The 27,103-nt window shown below is 37.1% G+C and overlaps 1 protein-coding gene across 2 annotated transcripts in view; it reads right to left on the reverse strand.

The window, feature by feature from the left end:
- Positions 1 to 27,103, reverse strand: part of DCC (DCC netrin 1 receptor) — a 1,216,740-nt gene that overhangs the window by 91,643 nt on the left and 1,097,994 nt on the right. For both annotated transcript variants that reach the window (XM_051851212.2, XM_051851210.2), the window contains exons 19-21: positions 22,257 to 22,364; positions 16,385 to 16,579; positions 11,704 to 11,736 (exon numbers count right to left, since the gene is read on the reverse strand). In XM_051851212.2, the coding sequence (XP_051707172.1) occupies positions 11,704 to 11,736; positions 16,385 to 16,579; positions 22,257 to 22,364 (336 nt within the window). The remainder of the gene's footprint in view (positions 1 to 11,703; positions 11,737 to 16,384; positions 16,580 to 22,256; positions 22,365 to 27,103) is intronic.

The raw sequence follows: 27,103 nt of genomic DNA on the forward strand, positions 1-27,103 counted from the left end.
GATAAAATACAGCACACTTTCATGATGAAAACTTTATAGAAGGAACATTCCTCAAAATAATCAAGGCAATTTATAACAAACCCACACTCAGCATCCTATTGAATGGGGAAAAGCTAGAAGCATTCCCTCTAGAATCTTGAACCAGATAAGAATGCTCACTCTCACCATTGTTATGTTTTATTATTTATTTGTCAGATAGGGTTAGATAGTAAGAGAGAGACACAGAGAGAAAGGTCTTCCTTCCATTGGTTTACCCCCAAATGGCTGCCACGGCCAGAGCTATGCCAGTCCGAAGCCAGGAGCCAGCTACTTCCTCCTGGTCTCACATGCAGGTGCAGGGCCCAAGCACTTGGGCCATCCTCCACTGCCTTCCTGGGCCATAGCAGAGAGCTGGACTGGAAGAGGAACAACCGGGACTAGAACCCAGTGCCCATATGGGATGCCAGTGGCACAGGCGGAGGATTAACCAAGTAAGCCAAAGTGCCAGCCCCAACACCATTGTAATTTAATATAGTCCTGGAAGTTTTCAGCAGAGCCATTAGCCAAGAAAAATAAATTAAATGGATAAAAATTGCAAAAGAGGAAGTCAAAGTATCCCTATTTATAGATGATATGATTCTATATAAAGGGCATCCAAAAGGCTACACTAAGAGACCATTGCAATTCACAGAAGAGTTTAAGTGACAGGATATGAAATCAGCACACAAAATCAATAGCCTTTGTTTACACAGACAATATTATGCCTGAGAAAGATATTTTAAGATCAGTCCCAAACACAATAGCTCCAAAAAGAGTTAAATATCTTGGAATAAATTAATAAAGGATTTCAAAGATCTCTACAATGAAAATTACAAAATACTAAAAACCAGAATAAGATATTAAGAAATGAAAAAATTCCATGTTCATGGATTGGAAGAATCCACATCATCAAAATGTCCACACTATCAAAAGGAATTTACAGATTCCGTGTGATCCCAATCAAATACCAATGACATTCTTCACAAATCTAAAAAAAAAAAGATGCCAAAATTCACATGGAAACACAGGATACCATGAAGAGTTAAAGCAATCTTATACAACAAAAACAAAACTGGAGGCATCACAATACCTGATTTCAAGATATACCATGTGACAGTTATAATCAAAACAGTCTGGTACTGACATAAAACCAGACTTGTAGGCCAATGGAACAGAATGCAAACTCCAGAAATCAATTAATCCAACTATAACCAGCTTATCTTTGACAGAGGATCTAAAATAAATCCTGGAGCAAGGATAGTCTTTAGTGAATGGTACTTGGAAAATTGAATCTCCACATGCAAAAGTTTGAAACTAGACCCATACCTAACATCTTACACAAAAATCCACTCAAAATGGATCAATGACCAATAGCATCAAATTACTAGAGAACATTGGGGAAACTCTGAAAGATATTAGCATAGGCAAACACTTCTTGGAAAAGACTCCAGAATCACAGGTATTCAAAGCCAAAATTGATAAATGGGATTACATTAAGCTGAGAATCTTCTGCATGCAAAAGAAAAAGTCAGTAAAGTGAAGAGGTAATTGACAGAATGAGAGAAAGTATTTGCAAACTATGCAACTAATAAAGAGTTAACATCCAAAATCTATAAAGAGCTTAAGAAATTCAACAACAACAAAATAAATAATCAGTTAAGAAATGGGCAACTTGATCAGCTCTTGTCCTGACAGTTGATGTACAATGCAATACTTTATCCATTTTAGTATTTTTTTTGTTCTAGTACCATTGGTTGATCTCTGTAATTAACACACAATTATTCTTATGTGTTTAAATTTTAACTGAAAAGTGATCCCTGTTAGGAATTTGGAAAACATTATGCAGAGTGAAATAAGCCAATCCCAAAGGGACAAATACCACTTGTTCTCCTTGATAGGTGACAACTAACTGAGCACCAAAAAGGAAACCTGTTAAAGTGAAATGAACACTATGAGAAATGGTGACTTGATCAGCCCTCACCCTGACTGTTGATGAGCAACTTGATATGTTATCCCTCTTAGTATTTTTGTTTGTTTGTTCTACTTAATACTTTTGGTTGAATACTGTAATCAATGCACAATTCTTCTTAAGTGCTGAAACTTAACTGAAAATGATCACTGTTAAATATAAGAGTGGGAATAAGAGAGGGAAGAGCTGTGCAATTCGGGACATGCTCAAGCTGACTTACCTCAAATGGTAGAGTTAGAAACATACCAGGGGATTCCAATTCAATCCTATCAAGGTGGCATGTACCAATGCCATCTCACTAGTCCCAGTGATCAATTTCTGTTCACAATTGATCATAATGATAGGACTAAGAGCCAAAGGGATCACATAAACAAGAATAGTGTCTGAAAATACGAGCTGATAGAATAAAAAAGGGAGAGAACAATCCAACATGGGAAGTGAGATACACAGCAGACCCATAGAATGGCAGATGTCCTAAACAGCACTCTGGCCTCAGAATCAGCCCTTAAGGCATGCAGATCTGACTGAAAAGCCCATGAGAGTATTTCAGGCATGGAAAGACAAGACACTCTGGGGAAAAAAAAAAAAAAAGCCTTAATGAAAGATCTCCACGAGTGAGATCCCAGTGGAAAGAATGGGTCATCAAAGAAGGAGGTACCTTTCTCTGAAGGGAGGAGAGAACTTCCACTTTGACTATGGCCTTGTCTAAATATTATCAGAGTCAGTGAACTCAGGGGGCTTCCATAGCCTTGGCAGCTCATGACAAGAGCCTAGGGTGATTACTGATGCCATAAACAAGAGTGTCAATTTGTTAAGTCAACAACAGGAGTCACTGTGCATTTACTCCTCATGTAGGATCTTTGTCCTTAGTGTGCTGTACATTGAGATTTAATGCTATAACTAGTACTCAAACAGTATTTTTCACTTTATGTTTCTGTGTGGGAGCAAACTGTTGAAATCTTTACTTAATGTATGCTAAACTGATCTTCTGTATATAAAGAGAATTGAAAATGAATCTTGATGTGAATGGAAGGGGATAGGGTGTGGGAAAGGGGAGGGTTGCGGGTGGAAGGGACGTTATGGGGGGAAGCCATTGTAATCCATAAGCTGTACTTTGGAAATTTATATTCATTAAATAAAAGTTTTTTAAAAAAAGAAATGGGCAAAAGACTTGAACAGGCACTTTTCAAAAGAGGAAATTCCAATGGCCAACAGCAACTTGAGAAAATGCTCAGGTTCACTAGCTAGGGAAATGCAAATCAAAACCACAGTGTGGTATCATCTCACTCCAGTTAGAATGGCTCTCATACAAAAATCAACAAACAACAAATACTTCTGAGGATGTGGGGAAAAATGTACCCTGGTCTACTGTTGGTAGAAATGCAAACTGCTACAGCCACTGTGGAAGACAGTATGGAGATACCTCAACAATCTATCAACCTATGATATGACCTAACCATCTCACTCCTGGGTATTTACCCAAGGGAAATGAAATAAGCATGTGAAAGAGTCATCTGAACCCCCAAGATCATTGCAGCATAATTCCCAACAGCTAAGGTATCGAATCAACCCAGATGTCCATCAACTATTTTTTATAAAAAAAATCACAGTGTATATATTGTGGATTACTACTCAGCTGTAAAATAAATAAATAAATAATTCCTGTCTTTTGCATCAAGAGGGACACAACTGGAAACCACTATATTTAGTGAAATAAGCCAGTCCCTAAAAGACTGATACAATATGTTTTCCCTGATCCAAGTAACTAATCAAGTACCTGAAATGTAATGTATTGGAGAGAGAGAGACATTTTGAGATCAGATGATTGTTTGTAGTCCTTGTCTCTTCCAATGAGGAACTTTTTTTTTTTTTTTCTTCTTCATAACATTTGTTAAACTCTTTTATTTAGTGTAGGGTTAACTATATGATCATTAAATAAACTGAAAATAGATTTTTGTAAAAAATCAAGAGTTGGTATATGAGAGGGAGGAGGAGGAAGAGTTGAAGCATGGGTAGGAGGGAGGGAGGGTGGTGGGGGAAATGTCACTTAGTTCCTAAATCTGTGTATATGAAATACATGAAACTCGTATAACTTAAATTTTAAAAAGCTGAGTAGAAACCATTACTTGTGATTTTTTTCCCCTCTCTGTACTCAGAATTTTAAGAGGATGATGAAATCCATGTCTAAACCATTTTTTCCTTTAAAAAAAACAGAGGAAGGATGGTGGTCAATAAAAGTGTGCAAAATGGCAAAATGTCAGAATCTCCCACAAAGGTGAACAGCATTTCCTGAATCACAGAGAACTTCTTTTCATGTCTACATTTTAGAGGTAATTAGTGAATAGACTTACTTTTCTCTGTTGGAAGCAAACGTTTGTATCTTTTCACCTCTGGCAGGATCAGTGACATATACAGTATGTACAGCTATGTGCACTATTATTTTGGGGTTCTCTAACTTGTATCTTAATACTAGATAGGTAGTGGCTCCCCTGTCTTACTCTGTATTTCCTCATATGTTTGTGTATGATTCTATTGAATGCACACTTATCTGGCATTGTACCTCATAAGTTAGAGTCTGGGCAGGGAGGTAGGCATAACAATGTGAGTCCAGCCAGTCATCTGTCTTTGGGGAATCTACACTCTTTCCATGAAGCTGAAAAATTAAATATTAAACCATAAGACATGGATAATATATTGAGGAGTAAGATAGGTGATTCGGAAATTTTTGGAACAGATAAACGCCAGAAGTTAATAAGGTTTCTTGGAAAATATAGAATTGGGAGAGGGGTCTTAAAGATGAGGACTGGTCTATAGAGAAAGGGAGATGTTACCACTAAGGCTGAGACAATGGTGCGGGTTACAGCACAGAGCTGTGCACAGTGTGCTCATCCCAAGGCAACTTGGGGATTGCTGTGACTGCACCTGTGACACAGCTTTAGGACTCTAGTGGCCAGGCAGCTGGAACAGAGGAGCTGGGCTCAGTCAGCCCGTGTCTTGATGGAAAAGTGTTAAGTTCATTCTGCAAGTAACAGGAACCCATCTGTATTTTGTAAAGAAAATTGAGGAGGCAGAGTTCAGGATTGATAGAAGTGGGCCAAAAACAAAGCTAGGAAGACCTTGTATTTGACTAATGCCTACAGCAAGCCAATGGCATCCTCCTGAGTGGGCCTTACCAAAGAACTCGTGTGTGAAATTTTACTTGATGGCCTGTAAACAAAAACGTCTACCTTACATGGCTGAGGAGGTAAAAATTCTACCATGAATCACATTGATTCCTATGAGTACCGATTATATTTTAGCCTTGCAAAATTACTTATTAAAACATAAAAACTCCTGAGAGGTTGACTTAAGTAGCTACTTGACTGCTTGCCGGGAATATGATAAGCACCTTCACACTCTCTGAAGAGCACATTACTCATTTTCTGCCTCTATTTTTTCACCAGAGTCATAATTTCTAGAATTGCAAAATTTTAGAAAATCACAGGTGAGAATAGCTTTTTCAAGTGGGTGTAGCAAGCAGCTGAATAACAAACTGAGTTGAAACTATACACAATAAGAAGGTCAAAAGAGGTTTTAATTTTCAATTAAACAGCTCCCATCAGAAGGTGCGAAAGGTTTCAATTTTTCAAACAACAGCCTGGCTGCGGTAATCCAAAACCTGCAAAGTCTGAATTACATTAACTAAATTCCAAGCTTGACTAGACTGCCTTGAAAACCCTATTTCCCTGAAATTGGAAACAATTAACATTCTGTTTATTCATGAGATTAAAACTGCTGAGGTGTAAAATGGCAGGTGTAGTGTTAAGTACTTTGCCTGAATACTCTATTGAGGAAAGACAAAGTCCTTTAAAACAGGTGAACTTACAGTGATGCCAGTTAGCCTTAATTTTCTTGGTAGCAAAGTAGGAACCAATTAACACACTGCATTTCAGAAATTATGCAGTAGTTAGGAGAGTATAGATTCTAAGATATATAGGCTGGGTACATATTATGTATGCCCTGGCCATTTATACACAATGAGCCTTTAGGCAAATTTTAACTTCTCTGTGTCTCATTTTCTGCATTTGTAAGGTTTTTGTGAGAATCAATTGCTCTTAAAAAAGCGCTACTTTATACTGTAATGGGTACATGCACAGTGCATGGCAGAGTGGTCAGCACAGAGCAGGAAAGCCATAAATGTGAGGGGTTACACCACAGAAAGACTTTGTACCTGGACTTTTGACTCTAATACCAAGCCTAAAACTTGAAAGAAACCAAAAGAAAATTTGGGCAAAAATCATCCTTTTATAGGTGAGAAGGCAAAGAAAAGTTGCAAAGGAGGTCCCAGTGGCAGGATCATGCTAGAATTTAACGTATTTGATTCCATCCCCGTGGTCTTCAGAGCATGCACTACAGATGGGGAAGGCAAGAGCGTCGTCAGCCATGACCAACTTGCACGGGAGCAATCCCTCAACCCTGCGGGAGGGTGGGCTAAAGCAGCAGTCTCCATTTGGCTCAGTAAACTCATGACGCATACCCACCTCTTCTCCAGGCCTACAGTTACTGATCAGCCCATGAAGAATTAAAGAACCCAGGAGAGTGCTTGAATACTAGAAGAGAGTACATTGTTCGTAATTTATCTCAGCAGCGAGACAGATAATTTCATATAGATTCTGTCCCGTTAATGGTATGGAATCATTGCTGCAGCACCTACCCTACTGCCCCAGAAGCTCATGTGAAATCCTTAGCATTTGTGATCACATAAGAATGCCAGTTTTCATACATAGATACCTCAATGTGGAGAAAAAATACTCAGGAGTTAAAGAGAGTACAAAGATGCAAAAAAAAAACAATCCCTCAAGGTTAAAAGTTGGTCCTACTAGTCACCTTTGCAACGTGGTAATATTACATAGCTCCAGATAATTTAACTGCAACCCCTAAAGAGATTTTCTAAGGTATTCCTTGAAAAGCTCTAAAATGTTAAAATGATTTCAGAAAAAAAAATTCAAATTTATTTTTGGTAGAATAGCCTCAGTTCAGAAGAGTTAGAAACATTTTCGATTTCAATTCTGTTGACAGCAAAAGATTCACCTTCTGATTTTTGTCTGAAAAAGTGGGTAGAAAATTAACGAAGGCATGAAAGAATAGCGTAACCCTTTAGTGTGGATGATATGGACTGAACTGTGTCCTCTCTGAGATTATATATTAAAGCTCGAATCCCCAATATGATTGCATTTGTATACAATAACTTCACAGAAGAAAATATGGTTAAATAAAGTTATAAGGGCAGCAGCATCAGTGTCCTTTCGAGAAGAGCCAGCACTGTGCTCTTCTGATCTGTGCCACAGAACGCAGGGAGAATGAGGCCATCTGCAAGGCAAGAAGAGGGTGCGCCCCAGAGACAGTACCTGCAGGACTTTGATCTGAGACTTGCAGCCTCCAGAACTGGGGGAAAATTTTTTTCCATTGTTTAACACACCCAGTATGTGGCATTTTGTACTGGCTACTCAAGCTGACTAAGGCAATGCAATTGGCATCAGACCTAGGTTTTCCGAGATAAAGAAGTGTCAGGATTGCATGTTGAGCTTCCCATTAACTAACAAGTCTCCAGATTGAGAGCTGTTTGTGGTATTCTTTAGATACTCTACAGCTATTTATCAGAGGTGTATGGGTGGTTGGTCATACATATACAGAACATGCGCTCCTATGCGATGACTGCAGTTGATGATTAAAAACAAGGCTTTTGCAACATGGTCTTACAGGTTTGAATAATGGGCTTTCCAGCTGTGTTTCTATAACTAGTCACTTAAATTCTCTAAGCTTTAGCTTTGTTATTGCTAACAAGAAAATAATAACTTCTCTCTCACACTACTGCTAATGGAAGTTAAATGAATCAATCATGAGCTCTCAGCACAGTGACTATAGGTAACAGCTTCAGAAGGGCTTGTTTTACCACACAGGCAGCAACAGACACAGACACAGACAAATTGGTTAAAATACAAAAAAAGTCAAAAAGGAAGAGAAAAAAAGCTGAGCTTTTCTATATACGTTATGACCACTCTACATAGCCTGTGCAATTCTTTTTAGCCTATGCAACCATCCAAAAAATTATACTTGTGATTAATTTCTAAAAATTTCATGCTTACTCTTAAACTTCCTGGTCACTTGTGCCTTGAAGAGTCTCAAGAAATAATCAGAAATAGGAGCAAGGTAAATGGAGGTGCCAAAGGGGAATTGTATAGTAGGTCAACATTACAGTGATAAGAAAGTGCTAGGTACAATCCATATACAATCATAGAGATGGATTAATTGTTCCATGTTAATTGTCTTATCATTTTCACTCTACTGTTTTCAGAAGAAAATCTTTTTACCAAATCAAAACTGATTCTAATATAAATGACTTTTTGTTTTCACATTTTTGTTCTTCAAGGCAGATCTTATATTCCAAGAAAAAAGTAATTGTGACAAGAACCTGCAAAGATAGATCCTTTTTAGAACAATCAAAGCTTTTCTCACATTCTCTCAAGTCAAATTCAACCTCTGGCTTCTCTGTTTAGGATTCATCTTTGCTAGGTTGACTCTGACTCAAGATGTCAATTTTTTTCTTGCAGGGAATTTTCTTCCAGTAGAAATTCAACTCTTATTATTTATGTTACAGTAGAATTATTTCTCTATGTGAAGGGGGCAAATAGGTCTAACAGTTGACACAATAAAACATATTGAGCAGATTTGCTACGTGCTTGGATTACGAACATTTCAAACCAGGCATGTGCTATTATTTTCATTAGTCTTGGATTCTTAATCAGGATTATTTCACAAGCACTAGGTTATCAACTCAGAAGGCTGATGTTTCTTATAAAGAACTTCTGATGTCCAGAAAATTCTACATGCTTTCTTGGTGAGAAGGTAAAGATATTATTTATTGCTACTAAATGTATGCCATCAGTCCCCCTTAATGTTACAAATAAATTGAGTCTGGAAGAAAACTCAGAATCCATCACCTTGACCAACTGTGTCTGCTGGGATTGAATAAGGCACCCAGTAGCATAATATGTGACAGAGCCTTTTAAGTAATACCAAGTAAAGCAAAGGAACAATTGCCCAAACTTATTAACAGGCTCAGCTACTGGCAATAATTCTTGAGGTCCTTTTGTTCCTGATAACTGATAGGATTTCACTGTAAATCTGAAGAAATTTTCACTGTGACAATCTGAAGGAAATCTCTGGAGGGTGATCAGAGGTCTGCAGTATGAATAACTATTGTCTGTTCATTTTTCAATTATACAATGTCCAATTTGCAAAGTGTGTATTTGTTAGTTTGAAATGACATTAAAACAGTTAACTGAAAAGTAACAGCATAAAACAAAAGGTAAACAAAGAGAACTGGAAGTTTACATATTGAAAAATCTGGCATTTTCTTACCTAAGAGGCTAATTACACAGCATTTCTTCTTCTTCTTCTTCTTTTTTTTTTTTTTTTTTTTTTTTTTTGACAGGCAGAGTGGACAGTGAGAGAGAGAGACAGAGAAAGGTCTTCCTTTGCCGTTGGTTCACCCTCCAATGGCCGCCGAGGCCGGCGCACTGCGCTGATCTGATGGCAGGAGCCAGGTACTTATCCTGGTCTCCCATGGGGTGCAGGGCCCAAGGACCTGGGCCATCCTCCACTGCACTCCCTGGCCACAGCAGAGAGCTGGCCTGAAAGAGGGGCAACCAGGACAGAATCCGGCGCCCCGACCGTGACTAGAACCCGGTGTGCCGGTGCCGCAAGGTGGAGGATTAGCCTAGTGAGCTGCGGTGCCGGCCTACACAGCATTTCAATGGATTAAATTGCTCTAATTTTCTTTCTCTTTCTATATTTTTTCTCTATATAATTTTCTACATATTTTTCTAAATATAATTTCACAAATTGAGTTTTATATTTGTGAAAGTTCCAAATTAAGTTAACCATGGCAGGAAAAATAGTATTAATAATTTAATAATTGAGGCCGGCGCCGCAGCTCACTAGGCTAATCCTCCGCCTTGCGGCACAGGCACACCGGGTTCTAGTCCCGGTCGGGGCACCGGATTCTGTCTCGGCTGCTCCTCTTCCAGGCCAGCTCTCTGCTGTGGCCAGGGAGTGCAGAGGGGGATGGCCCAAGTGCTTGGGCCTTGCACCCCATGGGAGACCAGGATAAATACCTGGCTCCTGCCATCGGATCAGCGCGGTGCGCCGGCTGCAGCGCGCGGGCCGCAGCGGCCATTGGAGGGTGAACCAACGGAAAAAGGAAGACCTTTCTCTCTCTTTCTCTCTCTCACTGTCTACTCTGTCAAAATAAAAAAAATTAATAATTGAAATAATGAAATATTTTTTAACTATTTATTCCAGATTTGAATTTGGCTAGCCTTAACAATTAATTGACCTAAATAAAAAAAATATGCTAATGAAAATTAATCATATGACTATTTTTATAAATGATTTATGTAAACATATGGTAATGACAATCACACCATTAATATTTTTGTAGATATTTCCATACGCTCAATGTTGATCTTATGAAAATATTTGTTACGGAAGTGAGTAGGAACAGCTAAATTGTAGAAATTTTACCCCTGGATAGACTTTTCTTGGCAATGTATCATTTCCACCATTCCAACCATGAGCCCCTAGCCATGCTGTGTTAAATAGAGGTGTGGTATAAGGACCCAGAGAAAAACCTGAACACAGAATCACTGAATTAAATACTACTCATGTGGGTAGCCTTTGGTTGTCAGTGGGAGCTAACAAAAGGGGCTTAACATTTGCTGAAAGTTTAAAAATATTCATGCTGGAATTAATGTTTCTCCTCTAATTTTACAACATGCTTCCCTGAGAGACACGTCTGTGTGTTGGTTCTGCTGATAGCACTTTGATGCCCAAGGTGGGAGGCAAACTACTGCTGATTCTGCAACAAATACCCTGCCAACTACCGCACTTACCCATCTTCATAGCATCCCAAAAAGATGCAACTCATAATCTCTTCTTGTTTTCCCTCAGCATTCTATAATATTGTAATACTGTAATCCTATTTTATCAACCATTGCACAAATCATGATAGCAAATTCATAGGTAACTATGACTGGATGCCTAATTCTTTATCTCCATTTTTCCTTTGTGTGAAATGATCTCTGTCCCTGCTGATAATCAGCATTTAGCAAAAGAAGGGAAGGAGGAGAAAATACATCAAGTCAGACCAGCATCTGAGTCACAGAATGAAACCTTTCTGGTTTCAAAATGAGAAATGATGATGTCCTAAAAAAAAAAAAAGTTGACCCAACTTTGTTTTTATGTATTAAAAGCATCTCATTGCAGAGGAAAAGCATTCATGATTTATGTAGAGTTACAGAACTTTAATCCATAGCTCACGAAAGGGTGCAAGAACAGCTTGAAAATTATGCTGAACTTAATTATACTTAATGTGAATTATTCAGAAGTGCAGACAGAGACTAAAAATTTATTTCATACAAAGAAGCTTGACATTTTAATTGGTCCTTCAGAATAGAGACAAAACAATTTCCTCTCAAGAAAATTTACATCTTCCCTATCAGAGCCTCAGCCTCAGCCTCAGCCAAGCAGAACTTCATTAGGAAGATTAATCATCACACCAGTGTCTGCCTCATCAGGTGCATGGCCCAGGTGAAAAGGGGACTCCAAAGGAATGACTGACATTCCGACAGACAGGACTGATGCAAGGGGGGCAATGAGAGAGTGAGCCACCATACCTTGGTCATTAGCCATTTTGTCAGGGTGTTCCACTGTGGGAGAAAAAGAAACAGTATTACTAGACCTCACAGTTCCTAGCAAGAAAGCGGACATACCATCTCAAGAGTTTTGTTAGCAAGTTTTCATATCAAGGTCACTGCCATATTGAAATAAAATCGGCGATTTCTATTAAATAAGTGGTCAGAGAAGAAAAAAATAAAGCTTTTGTTGTAAAAGTGCATCCTTAAAAATATCTTGTCCCCCTTAAATAAGTCCCTCTAAATAAATCAGATTGATCATTATGTAAGTTTAATTAAAACTAGAATAGTGAAAGTAATTCATGCAGTTACCATGTAATTATCACCCAAATATATATTCAGTAAGTTGAGGAGTCTTTTTTTCTATTCCTTTTCAGAATTTATGCAATCTCACACAAATCTCACTAAACTTGCTGGTTTGCTTCTTCTATATATCTCAAAGTTACACAGAAGATAAGCAGTAAGCTATAACACAGTGATTTCTCATTATGTGTGACAATTTCATAGCAAATTCACCATCACTGTTTGAAAAATAAAACACTTTACAGGCTATAGTCCTTCCTTTTCTAAAAGGAGCAACACAAGTCATGTTCCATCAAAGTGTATAGAAACAAAGCACTTCAATAACAATATTGTTAGCAAAATATCATTCAGATGAATAGGGTTTATGTCTGTTTCATCAGATGGTGGCTTTTTAAACCAGAGATCAATTACAATTTATTTCATTTAAAAATAATATGTAGACATATACTATGAAAATGTATAATACTAAGCAGTTAGTTTGAATTCTGATGATCTGTTTGGAAAATGATATACACAGGATGTTTTTTATGTTAAGGTGAGACTGTTTTATTTTTAAAATAAACTCTTTTTGATACTTGGTTGATAAGTAAGAACTTATCCATATTCATTTCATATAATCATATGGGTTTGGGATTGTTATCCAGGAAGCCATCACCACCACAAGGAGCATAGACGTATCCATCCTCACTTCCCAGTCCCCTCCCACACATTGCTTCTTCCTTCTATTTCCCCTTCTTTTTCTTATTATTGTAAGAATACCATGCAAGATCTATCCTCTTAGTGTATAATATGATATTGTTACCTATAAGAAATCTATTTTTAATAGATCTGCAGAACTTCTTTGTCAAGTATTCGCTGATGGCTTAAGTGTTATGAGTCTAAGGTCTGCACAAACTTTTTAAAAATTTTTAAAATGTTTATATATTCTCAAAATTTAACCAGTGTTCTTTAATTTGCCAGGGCATCTAATATAATCTCTTATAATCTTTGCAAGTTTATTTTTACTTAATTTTTCTCTCCCATTTCCTATTAAAGATTAATGGCTTCTCAAAATATATTTTATTTAGTACTTGGAGTTTGTTGGTGAAAGGTGCTTTATATAGGCGTTTGCATTATAGGTAGTTTATGGAGAGGAATAGGATTTTAAACTGAGATCTTAATGCAGTTTTAGAGGGAGGATATTGAATTGTCGGAAGTGCCATACTATGTCTCCAGCAAAAAGGAGACAGAATATGTTAAGATCATAAGTAGAAGTATAATCCAGGGTGTGTACAGGTTTGGCAACCAGACTAGAACACACTCAAGAAACTACTCTAATGAGCACTTCATATTTAGGAGAGAATTGTGTGGAAGAGTATCACAAGCAAAAGAAGGAAAGAAAGAAAGGAAGAATCCAACACATCTGATTTCCATTATTTGTTTCTTCCTTTGTCTTTAATCATATGCTTTCATTGTCTGTAGCCTAAGAAACTTTTTAGCAAATGATAAATAAATATATGTTATGGCAGAAAACTCTGATATTCTTTTCTGGATTTGATTTTCTGTTGCAAAGTTCAGTTGCACATAGCTTGAGACATTTTGAATGTCTCAAAAATGGTATCTACTGAAGAGTATTTCCCAACAGAGATCAAACAGATCTTAATAATTACCTTTTATTAAATATAAATGACTTTAAATTATTATAATTTTTCCTTGAATTTTAATTGTTCATGTCATGTGTCAAGAAAATCATATATTTGTCACAAAAATTTTGAACACTTGACGTTCTGTTTTTCTAATCCATCCAGAGATTTCACTGCTATATTTTTGCTATATTTTTATGGAAGAGGCACATTTTAGAATGATAGTTAAGGATGCTCAAAGAATAGACCACAGTCTACTGCATTTTCATTCTTAAAGCCTACTCCTTTGTGTGTAGATGACTCACTCCCTTCCTAGGAATCCTCTGTAACTTACTCCATCCATTGGAAGCATATGTATTCCCTACAACTTGATAGGCTACAAAGAGAACCATACTTTATTGGAGGGCACAGACACAAACAGGAGCAGACATACATCTTAAAAGGTCTGATAACAGGTGGGAAAGGTAGGTGCGTAGAGCTCTATGCCATTAGAGAATAATGTGCAAGATTTCTTAAATGACTCTGTAGAAGCAAGAATTAGATACAGCATACCTATGTATGTTAAAGGGTATTGTTATACAATCCCTTTTGAATTATTAAATATTATAATTAACCAGTGGTTAGTGACTGAATTTCCTAAACCTCTGTGGCTCAATAATACCAAAAAGCAAAACTCTACTCTCAAGTAGAAAATACTGTTATTTCTGCAAAGAATGAAAATGAAAGAATGATGCGTGTGGACACCTGCCTAGGGCACAATTTGCAAGGAAACATGTATTCTACCTTGCAGACTATTGGGAGTTTCCTCAACTTCAGGGCATCTAAGCCTTTTCCTCTGTCAAACAAAGTTACATTCTGTTAAACAGAGGTCTTATGTTTTGGAACACCTTTGAGAACTGAAAACCTTAAATAAGACAGCAACAGTATGATTTTGTGGTTTTGGTAGATTCGGTTCACTGTGACTTTAAATCTCTTATACTGAGTAATGTATAATGTGTTTGTCTTACAACATTTGTAATTGTGGTGTAAAAGTTTCATGCATGCATAATCCGATGATCAATATTTTTGTGTAATTTAAGATGCATTTTATTATTTTACAGTATTTGTTTAAAAATCTTAATTATTATTGAGCATGACCTACTTAGGGCAGACACTACTAAACATCAAATCAGGATACTAGAAATAACACTTGTGGACTGTCATATCTTAGAAGGAATGTTTGACCTTGTCCTCAGTCTTGAAAATCACTTTTTAGCAGAGTTCAGGGAACTTAAGGTAAATGGTAACAAATGACATATTGAAATAATTTATATGATGCTTATCAGCGTAGGACTGTAAATCTTCTGATAACTCATCACTCTACTCTTTAATACAGTTGGATATTTTAAGTCATCTTAAGCCCTTGTGAGATCTCTCGGTTGGCACATAATGTAATCATGAAATTAATTTGGCACTTGTGTACAGATCGAGATGTAGGATTTGCAAAACATCATGTAATGATGCTACCACAAAATGGATAACCAGTTTTCATTTTCAACTGCTCATTTGGACTGAACCCTGACTTAGACATGAAGTCTTCGAAACCGGCATACAAAAAAATGACTCATTGCTCGCAAACTTCTACCATGTCACCAAGAACTTTCATGCAGACACAAACTGAATGTTTATTTGTAAGTTGCTGGTAAAGTTTTAGATTAACTATTAGTAAAATTCAGCTTTTGAATAGCTCACTCATTAGAATTCAAAAATCTACTCTTTGTTAAGGTAACTTCCTAGGAAAACTGAGGAATAGAAAATTCAGTTAGTCTAAAACTCCTCTTTTTAGTATGCCCAGTAACTGGGAAAAAAATGTCAATCATGCACAGGTTTCTAATTCCATCATTATTTGTCATCAGGTATTATCAAGTTTTCTGCCAGATAAATAGGCATAATGTGGTCACAGACTTAAAAGCCAACCTGCCTTTCTTCATTACAACACATCCCATGTCTTAAACATACATCTTTGAAGGTTAACTATGGAACATTTAAATTATTTTCAGTTGTTCAATGAAAGCACTTATCCCTCAGAAAATAATATCGTGCTCCAAAAAAAAGTATATCAAAATGATTATGTAATCACTATTTTAGGACCTTAATATTTTCTGTATGAACATATAACAATCCTTAACTCAAGCAGCTATTTGAATTCTTACAAATATGTGTAGTTTTTCTTGTAATAACTTTACTTCAAATTTTTCATTGTTGCTACCCTAGATCCTTAATATAAACTAATTTGTTTTGCTTGAGTTTTTATGTTTTGCTATATCAAAATTTATTTTAATATATAAGGACAACAGTTCCTGAGAGAAAATATTTAAAGCTGGCAATAGTATGCCATTCACATAATTCAATGCATTTTAATTTTTATCCCCTTATATAAAACAGCTGAAGGGTTTCATTATATTTTGAATAGAACCAATAGACATGAAATCAATACAAAATTCCAAAAGGATTGTAAATGAAAAAAAGTCAAGTTAAATATATCTGCCTTGTGCTGATGGCAGAAAATGTGATAACACAATAGATCTTTCTTTGACATGTTGGCTCTGAGCATAACAGGTACATTTTAATTTATTTTGAACCTCTATTGCAGCCATGTTGCCAACAGAGATCGTGTGGGGCATTTTCTAGCACAGACTGCAAAATTATTTTATAACAATCTCACAGGAAAAGGAAAAGTAATGGGAAATGATTCCAACCTTTCAGAGTCCTGAAAAGAATTGGGTCAGAGAGGGGCCCCACTCCTTTCGCATTCCGTGCTTGAATTCGGAAATAGTACATGGTGTCGAGGTTGAGATCCATGATCTGATGAGTGAGCCGATCACCACTGATTGTTTCCATAATCCAGTCATCGATTGGTATATTCTTGTCCAAGGTATAAAATAAAATGTAAGCTGAATAAATAGAAAAATGCAACTTTTAGTGTTCTGAATGCACATTGCATTTCTACTTCCAAACACCCATGTTTCCCAAATATCATTTGCAGTGATTATTAATTTCTACAACATATAATCTACAAGATTCAATTTTGCAAGTATTTTCTTTTTACGTTTGAGAGGTGGAGAAAGAAAGATAGGGTAGGAGAGGGAAAAAGAGATTCCCCACTACTGATTCACTTCTCAAATGTTCACAACAGCCAGGACTGTGCCAGAGCCAAAGCCAGGCATCCTGGAAACTCAATGCATCTCTCTCGTGTGGGTGGCAGGAACCCAATTACTAGGCCGACCACTGTTGACTCCAGGGTTTGCATTAGCAGGAAGCTAGAGTCAGGAACCAGAGCCAGGAAGCAAACCCAGGTACTCCAATGTGGGACACGAGCATCTTAAACAGGCTAAATTCCTGTTCCCAATTTTTAATATTGCAATGGTTACATAAATAATTGCTTCAATGTACAGAATTAGCAAATAGGATGGGCAAACATAAAGGAAAATATCTGGGGGCTGATGGTGTGGCATAGCAGTATACTTATTTGCAATACCTGGGAATAGTGTTGGGATTTTAGGATGGTGGTGGAGGATGCCATCTTAGCCCTTTTTCCAATGAACTTTTGTCACCTTCAATTCATCATCTGGGACAGGAGAGGAAAGCTGTCTCTGCCAACCTTACAGAGTTATTATAGCAATTGAATGTGTTCATTTATTTTTATAACACTTCCAAAATGTAAAATAGTTTATACTTTCTGGTGTATTTTTATTATTTAAGCACAACTTATTTTCATTACTGGACTGCAGCAAAAATTATACAAACTTGTTAACTCTGTTATATATTTTTTATCATGCTAACAATCAGGATTTATTAGTGGGAGAAGTATGCAGTTTTAAATGTGGCAGATTTTTTGATTGATTAATTTATTTGAAATGCAGAGTAACTGGGCAGGGGGAAGAGAGGCACAGAGAAAATCTTTCATTCGCTGGTTCATTCCCTAAATGACTACAGTGACCATGGCTGGGAAATTGTAGCAAGGAGCCAAGAACTTATAGATCTCCCATGTGGGTGCAGGAAACCAAGCACTGGGGCCATCTTCTGCTTCTTTCCTAGGCATATTTGCAGGGAGTTGGACTGAAAGTGGAGCAGCTGGGCCAAGAACTGGTGTCCCTGTGGGATACTGGCATTGCAGATGGCAGATTTAAACCCCTACACTACAATGCCAGCCTCTAAGTATATTCTTGTACATTGAATATATCCTTTGTAAACCATTTATCTTCCATTGATTCACTTTCCTTTTGAGTCCTTTCTACCCACTCTGGACTAGGGACCGTTACTCATAGACCTTTGCAAACTTTATTCCAAAGTTTTCTGACTCAAGTTCACTTTCCTTCCAAAATTACCATGCATGCCATCCATATCTCAGCACAAACCCTCACTACAGATAGTTTGTTCTTCATACCATGCTCATTCTTCTTTCCTCTTATTCTCATATCATTCTAACGTTCCTCACTTTCTCAATAAAAATAGCATCCATCTGTCCATTAGTCCATCTACCCATCTATCCAGGTAGAGTTAAGTTACATTTAACCTACAAAACATTCCTCAATCATGAGCTCTCCTTTCTATAAATTTGTGATATACTTCAGTACAGTATTAAAACAATTATAATTTTATATTACTAATCAATTCCTTAGAGATTTATTGTATTCAATCTGAGGTGTAGATTATGGACTCTGAACTGGTTTGGAAGTATTAAGTAATGTTACAAACTCCAATATCTGGAAGTCCATTTTTTTTAGAATTCTGATCTATGCTGAAAACTTGTATGTATTATACTTTGGCTTTCATTTTCAAACTCAAAACCCTAGTTTTGAGTTTCCTGAGTTGGCCTAATTATAACAACTACCTGGAGGACGGGTATAAAATATAAAACAGGCCCCCCTCCCCCACCCCAGATAGGCCATTTTGATTTTGTAGATGTGGCAAGCAGTTTTTGATTGTCTCCAGTTATTCTTAAACCCACTCCCAAGTAGTTACCCCACTACAAATTCTTTTTGGCTGAGCTGATGCATTTTAAGTCTTACTTCTAAGCAATGGAACACAACCAATGTGACGCAATGTTATTTCTGGGAGCATGTGACATTAGATTTTGACTTCTGACTTGCTAGCATACTCTACGGGCTCTCTAGTCTACTGGCTTTGATGAAGCAAGCTGCCAATGGAGAAGACATGTGGCGAGAAGCAATGTTGATTTCTGGCCAACGGCCAGTAAGAAACCACATGCTGCCAACAAGCACATAAGCTTAGAAACAAATATTTCCTCAGTCCAATCAGAGATCTCACCCAGGCTAGCCTCTTGATTTATAGCTTTGTAAGAGATCCTAAAGCACAATATTCAGCTAAGTTATGCTTAGATTCTAGGCGCAAGAAACAGTGAGATAAGACATATAAATTGTTTGAAGCTTCAAATTCATGTCCAGAGCAATAGATACTTAATACAATAGTTTAACGGTAACCTCAGTAAATCTGCACACAATTTGGTTTCTGAGGTCAGGCAAGGTCAAGAAATATCACTTCTGTTGATATATGGGATTTGTTAATTTTCTGACATTTGTTGTAATGATGTAGGCCTTAAGATGCTGAGAATTCAGGAGAAGATAAAAGACATAATCAAGATAAAGACTGCCACAAAACTTTCCAAGGCTGTGTGAATCTGACCTCTGGTAAACAATAAAATTAGAGGACTATAATTCAAAAAACAATGAAAAATCATTGGATAAAGGAGTTACAAAGTCAAAAGGAATTGGACTAGAGTAGCAAGTGACCCAGAAAAGGAGAATACAACCTTAGTCATTAGACAAGAAAACAATCTCTGAGACACCAACCCTTTTATGTTGGTTCTTATCATAAATAGCCTTGGGCACTGCATTTATTGAGACCAAAGTTCCACAGTTCTGGCTGTATATTAAAATCACTCAGGAAGTTTTTGATAAGAGCCATGCTCAACCCTTTTAATATTAATTAAATCAAAACTCAGCTGAAAATCACTAATTTAGGTCAGTAGAACACTAAAAAGTTGGAGCAAAACATAGTGTCATAGTTGAATATGGACATGAATTTTTTAAAAGTTTTATTAATGTATTTTAGAGGCAGAGTAACAGAGAAAGAGAGAGAGTGAGACATCTTCTGTCCTCTGGTTCACTCTGCAAATGGCTACAGTGGTTCTGAAGCCAGGAGCCAGGAGCTTCTTCTGGGTCTCCCACATGGGAGTAGGAGCCCAAGCACATGGACCATCTACCACTGCTTTCCCAGGCCATTAGCAGGGAGCTAGATTGGAGGTGAAGCAGCCTGAACTTGAACTGGGGCCCACATGGAACCCAGTGTCACAGGCATAGGCTTAATCTACTTTGCCATGGTGCTGGTGAATTTTAAAACCTAGCTCTGGTACTTCTTGGTCATTTGACTTTGAGCTAACTTTTTACCAAGAAAGCCCTTATATCTTCATTTCAAAACTGAAATAATATGAATACATGATCACTTACAATAATAAAATGCTCAGCAGAATGCCAATCATATATTGAATATTTAATTGTAGTTTGAACCATTTTCTTCTGAAAATGACAGTCCAAATTCTAAAGCAGCCATTTTATGGTCGGGGAAGTAAGGACTGATATTATTGAATTTCCTCCTTCATGCTGTTTTTCGGTTGATTTTCTTTAAGAATTTATATTTATAAATTAACTATCTTAGTTCTGTGCAAAGCAAATAAAGCCTCACCCTAAAATGGATTTCAAATTGAAACAATAATAGCTGATGTGTTTCGGTGCTTGGTGGGTATTAGGAACTTTCTGGTAATTTAACAAGTCTAACAGACAGGTTCTATTTCGTAAGTAGGAAGTGAGACTCAGGGAGGGAGGTTAAAAGACTTGCTCAAGCATCTCCCCTAGGAGCCTGGGTTCTTAACCACCCTGACGTACATCTGTATACACAAAGGACTTGAGAAAGCAAAGACAAAGGTTTCCATGGGAGCCTTCATTAACGCACGGGGAGAGGACTCACATTTTACAATAACTTCCCTGAGAAGCTGAGTATCTGGGTCCTCTGCCTATAGGTCTAGAATTTAGAATATTTTGCAATCATATTTTCTAGAAGTTATTTGAATGAAAAAAATCAAAATATATATGGGACAGAAATTCTTTTAAGGGTTCTTAGTGTTTGCTCCCAGTTGCTTAGAGATAAAATATCTTAACTTGTTAATCACAACATTGCTGCCTTCCTAGGTGCATTAGCTGGAAACTAGATTGGAAGCAGAACAGCCGGACTTGAATCCATACTCTGATAGAGGGATGCTTGTGTCACAGGCACCAGCTGAACTCTGAGTCATATTGCTGATCATTTATTCAAAAGTTTTTTAAAATCCCCTCATATTTGTAATGAGACAATATATAAACAAACCAAAATCTACAGAAGCACTGAAACAGAACCACTGAAAATGGATGATAATACTGAGAGTGGAAGAAGAAAATTAAAATGAGTCAGTCTGGGTTTGAAAAGGTCTGGCACACTGATAACTAAACATGTAAGATGTGGGGCGATTTCACACCTCTCTTTTTTCCCCCATCTTTATCAGCTTATATGAAAATTGTGTTTGCTATTGCACTAAAAGTAATTTCCTAGAGAAAACATATCTTCAACGTAAACTTAAATCACATTTGGAATTTTAACACTATGTTTTCATTTTGCAAAATTCAGAAAGTAACTCAATAAAGTAAGAGTGCCATCTGAAAGGGCCATTCCAGGCTTACCTCTGCATCACAGAATGACTGGATTACTTTGTTAATTTATAATACTGCTATCCACCTCTTGTGTGCAAAAAGGAAGAAAAAGGAGTGACTCTCACATGTTCCTAATCCAATGGTTCAAGTTAATTAGACTATAATGTGCATATTTTGAGTTACATAATATTTTTCATAATAATTATATGCTATGGAGACATCTATTAAAAGCTTAAAGTGATCATTTAAATGCAAAATCTCTGATAGAACCCCATTATATTTTTCATACTAAATTAACATTACAGGCTTCTAATGGGTGCTTTAATTAGGCATTGATGTTATCAGCAATATTTGGCAAAATAAAATCTGTCACTGTGAAATATTCATTATGTTCAATTTCTGTCAGTCAATATTAAGTGGTTTTTGAACCTTATGATTTAAGCAAGAAGCTAAAAGCTAAGTCAGAAATCAAAACTCCTCAGACCTCCTTTAAATGTGTCATATGAAAACACTTGGTCATTAGACATCTTTTGTATTTCAACTGGGCTTCTTTTTACTCATTTATACTCAGAAGTGTTCCATAAGACAAGTGTTCCAGTACTTTAGAGTATGAAGAGCAAAATGTCTATCCTAGTCGGAGTACACATCTTTCATGAAGCAGCTGAAATGAAATGTGTATGTGTCGGTATTTTATGCACAAGTTGAAGAATTCCATGGCCAGTGGAAGGCAAGAGGAGATAATCAGAGAGGGTGCAAGATCAGGCTGAGATGCTGTGACAGAATGAACACAAAAGGCCAGAGCAGCCCAGGAGGTCAGCAATCACAGGCAAGGCAGAGCTTTGCTTGGAGAGAAAGCTGAGATGTTTACCAGTGATTTTTCCATTGGCTTCCAATGGAGGCTGCCAGCTCACAATGACAGCTCGAGGCTTCCCTTCCCGGGTAATGACTGTCAAATCCTTGGGAGCAGAGGTCGGGGCTGCAAGATGAAACAGAGACAAGACCTTGTCACTGAAGGAGAAAGAAAACAGACACTGGTAGAACTTTTAATCACAAGGTTGACACTCAGAATCTATCATGAAGTTCATCATGTTTATTTTGCCATTTACAGTTTATTTCAAGGATTGGAACCAAATAGGCAAACAAAGATAGACAAATTAATGGCTTCCATGAAGGTTAAAGGATATTCAGAGGAGTGACTACGAACAGAAGAATGCAGTGTATGTAAACACAGAGGGGAAAAATACCACTGGCATTTTCAAGTCGCCCACACTAAAAATGCAAGCAACTAAGAAATGTATGCATACCTAGTGATGCTGATAACTACATGTCTTCAAGAGTCTGAATTCTCTGAGAACCACAGTATATTTATGAAAATGGCACTGAATTACTTGGTTCCTTAAAAGTAAAATGTTTTTATAAATGATTTAAATATGGTGCCTAGGAAACACACCAGGGGTCTTCAAAGAGTTCACAGATAAAGTATATTATTAAAAAAGTAGGCATGGATTTCAAAATCTCTGCCCCAAAATAATCTTTTAATTCCATTTTCCATGAACTTTCTGAATTATCTTCCTATTAGTATTTTCTAATTAAAAGGGCAAAGAAAGTTGATGGCAGAGCTAAAACATCATTAAGGGTCCTTGTATCAAGCTGGACTGAAGTAAGATGGCACAAACCCCTGCCTTCTTAGAGCTACTTCTCCCAAGTTTTGTGCTCACTGAATTTTTCAGTCATTTTAAAGGTGGCAGCAACCTGGCTGAGACAGTTCAGCATCTTCCAGGCTTCTTCCTGTTTTCCGCATTCTGTGCTTTGAAAGACAGATTTTCCTTCAGGTCATTAACAATGCTCCATGTGTGTTTCCACAATCTCTCAGTCACCCTTTGTTTGAAGAGCAGGAGAGAAGAATAGAGAGGAGGAGAAGAAAGAAATTGAGAAAGAGGAAGAGGCGGGAGAGACAGGAGGAGGAAAATACTAAGTCTAGTGTTATTCGCCCCTGAGTACAAAGACTGCACATATATATTGTAATGAAACCAGATCAAGGGCATCGTTGCAAGAAAAGCAAATTTATATAGTGAAATATCAAAGACAATGTTATTTTAAATAAGGGTTATTCTCATCAAGGTTTCACTCAAGAAGTTTTTAGGCCATAGATAGGAAAGCAAGACAGATTATTACACAAAACATAATAGGGAAAATTTATAATTATAAGAGAAATAAACAGATTTGTCCTTTTAAAATATTTGTTTGAAAGAGTTGGTGTGTGTGTGTTGGGGGGATAGACTGAGAGCGAGAAAGAGAAAGAAATCATCTATCTACTGGTTCACTCCCCAGATGGCTGCGATGGCCAGCTCTGGGCCAGGCCAAAGCCAGAAGCCAGGAGTTCCTTCCATGTCTCCCACATGGATTCAGGGGCCTAAACCCTTGGGCCATCTTTCACTGCTTTTCCCAGGTCACTGTCAGGGAGCTGGTTTGGAAGTGGAGCAGCCAGGACACAAACCAGTGCCCACTTGGGATGCTGGTGTTGAGGTCACAAAGATCTGTCTTTTAAGCTAGAATAACCCTCTTTTAGCACAGATTAGCTCTGCTTTCTTTACATAGTCACTATGTTAAAAATTCCAATTATTGTTTATTTAGAAAACAGTGAAGTGATGATGATTGCATTGTTTTACTCAAACTGTTAAAATACTCAAAAAGGATAAAATAGCTTTTCAGCTTTTGCTGTCAAAATAATAGAGTTGGTTATTTGGAAAAATCAAACAGCTCATCTATTTCAGGTGCTGCACAAGTTCTTTTGCCTTACATCATGTGAACGTTGGTGAAGACAATTTCTAAACATTTATATTAGTGACTTGAATGCTTAGGATCTATGAGCTGCAGGATCTACCCCAGTGTTTGGAAAAGCAGTTGAGCTTATCTACTTTGAGGATCCCTAGTCAGGTGATACACCTGTGGCCTGCTCCAGAGAGGTAGTTACTGAGGCTGAGAGGAGAGTGGATGAGAAAGGGGAAGATGTAGATCAGTGCTACAGTTTCAGTTAGAGGAGCATTAAGTTCGAGTGCTCCATTGCACTGCAAGTTGACTAGAGTTTATGATATGGTGCACTTGAAGAAGTTCGTGGAATGGAATTATAAAATAATCTTAGATGCAAAAATTTTAAAATCCATACAATTTTTCAAACACATCTCCTGTAAACTTTTCTGAAGGTACCCCCACTTAAACATAGACGATTTCAAATCTTTCTTGCACCAAAACAAACTTTTAATTCTGTTTTCCATGAACATTCTGAAGTACCATCACTTTCATAGATCAAAATATCACATCGTGTCCATAAATATATACAATTATTATTTGTCAATTAAAAACAAATAAATCCAAACTTAAAAAAACAGAAACTCTTAACTGACTCCATATCCTATTTGGCAGAATCTTAAATAGGTAATAACAAATACTCAGTCATCTAGGCTTTATACACTACTTCTACAGCCTCATTTTTTTTTTCAGTGTTCCTTGAAAATGTGCTCTTGTCATTTTGAGCCATTCATAATCATCTCTTGAAAACAACATCTTTCTGATGCCTGTTTGCATACTCTCGTAAATGCTGGTCCTGTTCTTTCTAAGTTCTTGGGTGGGTACCTGGCAATCTATGTAGAGCAGAGGAAAATATTACTGCACTTGTGAAACCTCCTCTTACTTCTCCAGATGGACTTTGCACTTGATCTTTCTGCTCTGATTTCAACTTTCTTCAAATTGTGCGACAGTATTCCTCACATTACTTTAGGATTTTTAACATTTTTTTCTTTTATTGGATTACACATCTGCCAAAGGCAGAGATAAATACCACATGTTCTGTGTCATACATGAGAGTTAAAAAACCCCCAAACCAGAAACCTTAATATGAATATTTAATGATGATTACTAGAGATCTGGAGGGTTGGGAGAGAGAGAGTTTGAATTAAAATAAAGGGAAGCTGGATGTGGTTTGTTAATTGTGACAAATACATCATTCTAACATGAGGTATTAACAGCAGGGGATGAAGGGATTTGGATACATGAGAACCCCTCGTGGAGTTTCACAATTTTTGTTTTGTAAATTTAAGACTGTCCTTAAACTAAAAGTTTATTAAAAGAACAAATTATACAGACTCTATTCTCTTTAACTTCCATTCCAAGGGCCTATCTCAGGCACTGAGAATTATAAATGAACATTACTGGAAACTTGAGACTCAAATATTTGTCCATGAGAAGCAGCGCTGTCCTCTGACCTCTGCCTGTCAAACAATCTTCCCCACATTTGACTTCTTCATTACCTATAATGAAAGGAAACTGTCCAGAAGTGAGGAGTTCATCACTTGTGATCTGGACTGCCTCCTCATGCACCCCCTCCTTTCAAAGAAGTCCTTGGCTTTTTTCTGTGCAGAAGCAGCTGTCCTTTGTATCATTTGACTTTGGTACCAACATACATTGAGGATTTTAAGGTCTTCATGCTATTCTTGCCTTAGATGTGTGATCATCTATCTCAAGAGGTGCCAATAAGAGCGTGTCTCCCAAAAAGTGAATCTCAGTACAAGGATGGAAAACAAAAGAGAATCAAACCATTGTGATGGGAGCACCTTGAAAAAATACAGACCAAGAGTTCTGTACCTCCAAACTTGGGAATAATGCTGGTTCTGTCCCTCTCCAAAGCCCGATTATTGCAGTTATTTTTATTTTACTTAGGCCAAAGAGAATAAAATGAAGGACTTATCATCTGGACAGAGTAAAACGTTTATTTCAAGAATTTGTCTTCCACCCTTATCTTTACTATGAGCCATTTTAGCACATAATATTGTAGTCCCATTCAGTCCTTGTATTACTGAAGAATTAGAAGCAAACACTTGAGCTATTTCATTCACTTCATTTCCTTCTCGCAGTTATAAAATCTACAAGACACTTGTGAATTACTTCTTGATTCTCATCATCACCCAGGCATCTCATCCACATGCTATTTACACCTTTGTCCAGATCATTACATGATTTCACAATCACCTTTTCGACTAACCACATTTCTAGAAGTTAATATCTTTTTGTCAGCAATGGGTCTCACCACTGGTGTCAGTAAAATGCCAGACAGTTGATGAAAAATTGATAGGGTGTGTTTATCAAGTCAGACATTGGTGTGCATTTTATGTTTATGAAAGAGAAAAATGAGTGCATTTTCTTGCTTTAAGAGTAAATCATTATTCCTTTTCTTTCACTCAGGGAAGACCAAGTGACTTACTAGCTTAAATTTTGTTCCATTCATCTCCTTCCAAGTAGAAGTAAGAGGATGTCATTTATTCTCCCTAACTGTACACCGTATGGAAATCACTCTAAGAAGCTGTAAACACTGACACCAAGGGCAGACTACTGAGAGGAAGAGTTAATATACATATAACATATAAATTAAAAGGCAAGGATGTTAAATTAAATTAGACCAACTAGGAAACTTCTTGTAGGAAGAAGTACCATGAAAATGTAAAAATACTCATTAGAACTCTAGTAGTAAGGTTTAGTCTGAAATACAAATTAGAACTGCAGAGCCATGAGACAAGTACTAATGGAAACAGAAGTTCAGCTTGCACAGAGAAGAGCTTTACTAGCTATGTATTCGAAAATCTGTGGTGTAATTTAGTCACAAATAAGATATAATAGCATGAAACTAATTAAAAACTATTGGTAGGATGTTAGATTTCTGTG

The sequence above is a fragment of the Oryctolagus cuniculus genome, chromosome 10 (genome assembly GCF_964237555.1).
Source record: "Oryctolagus cuniculus chromosome 10, mOryCun1.1, whole genome shotgun sequence".
Classification (NCBI taxonomy): Eukaryota; Metazoa; Chordata; class Mammalia; order Lagomorpha; family Leporidae; genus Oryctolagus; species Oryctolagus cuniculus.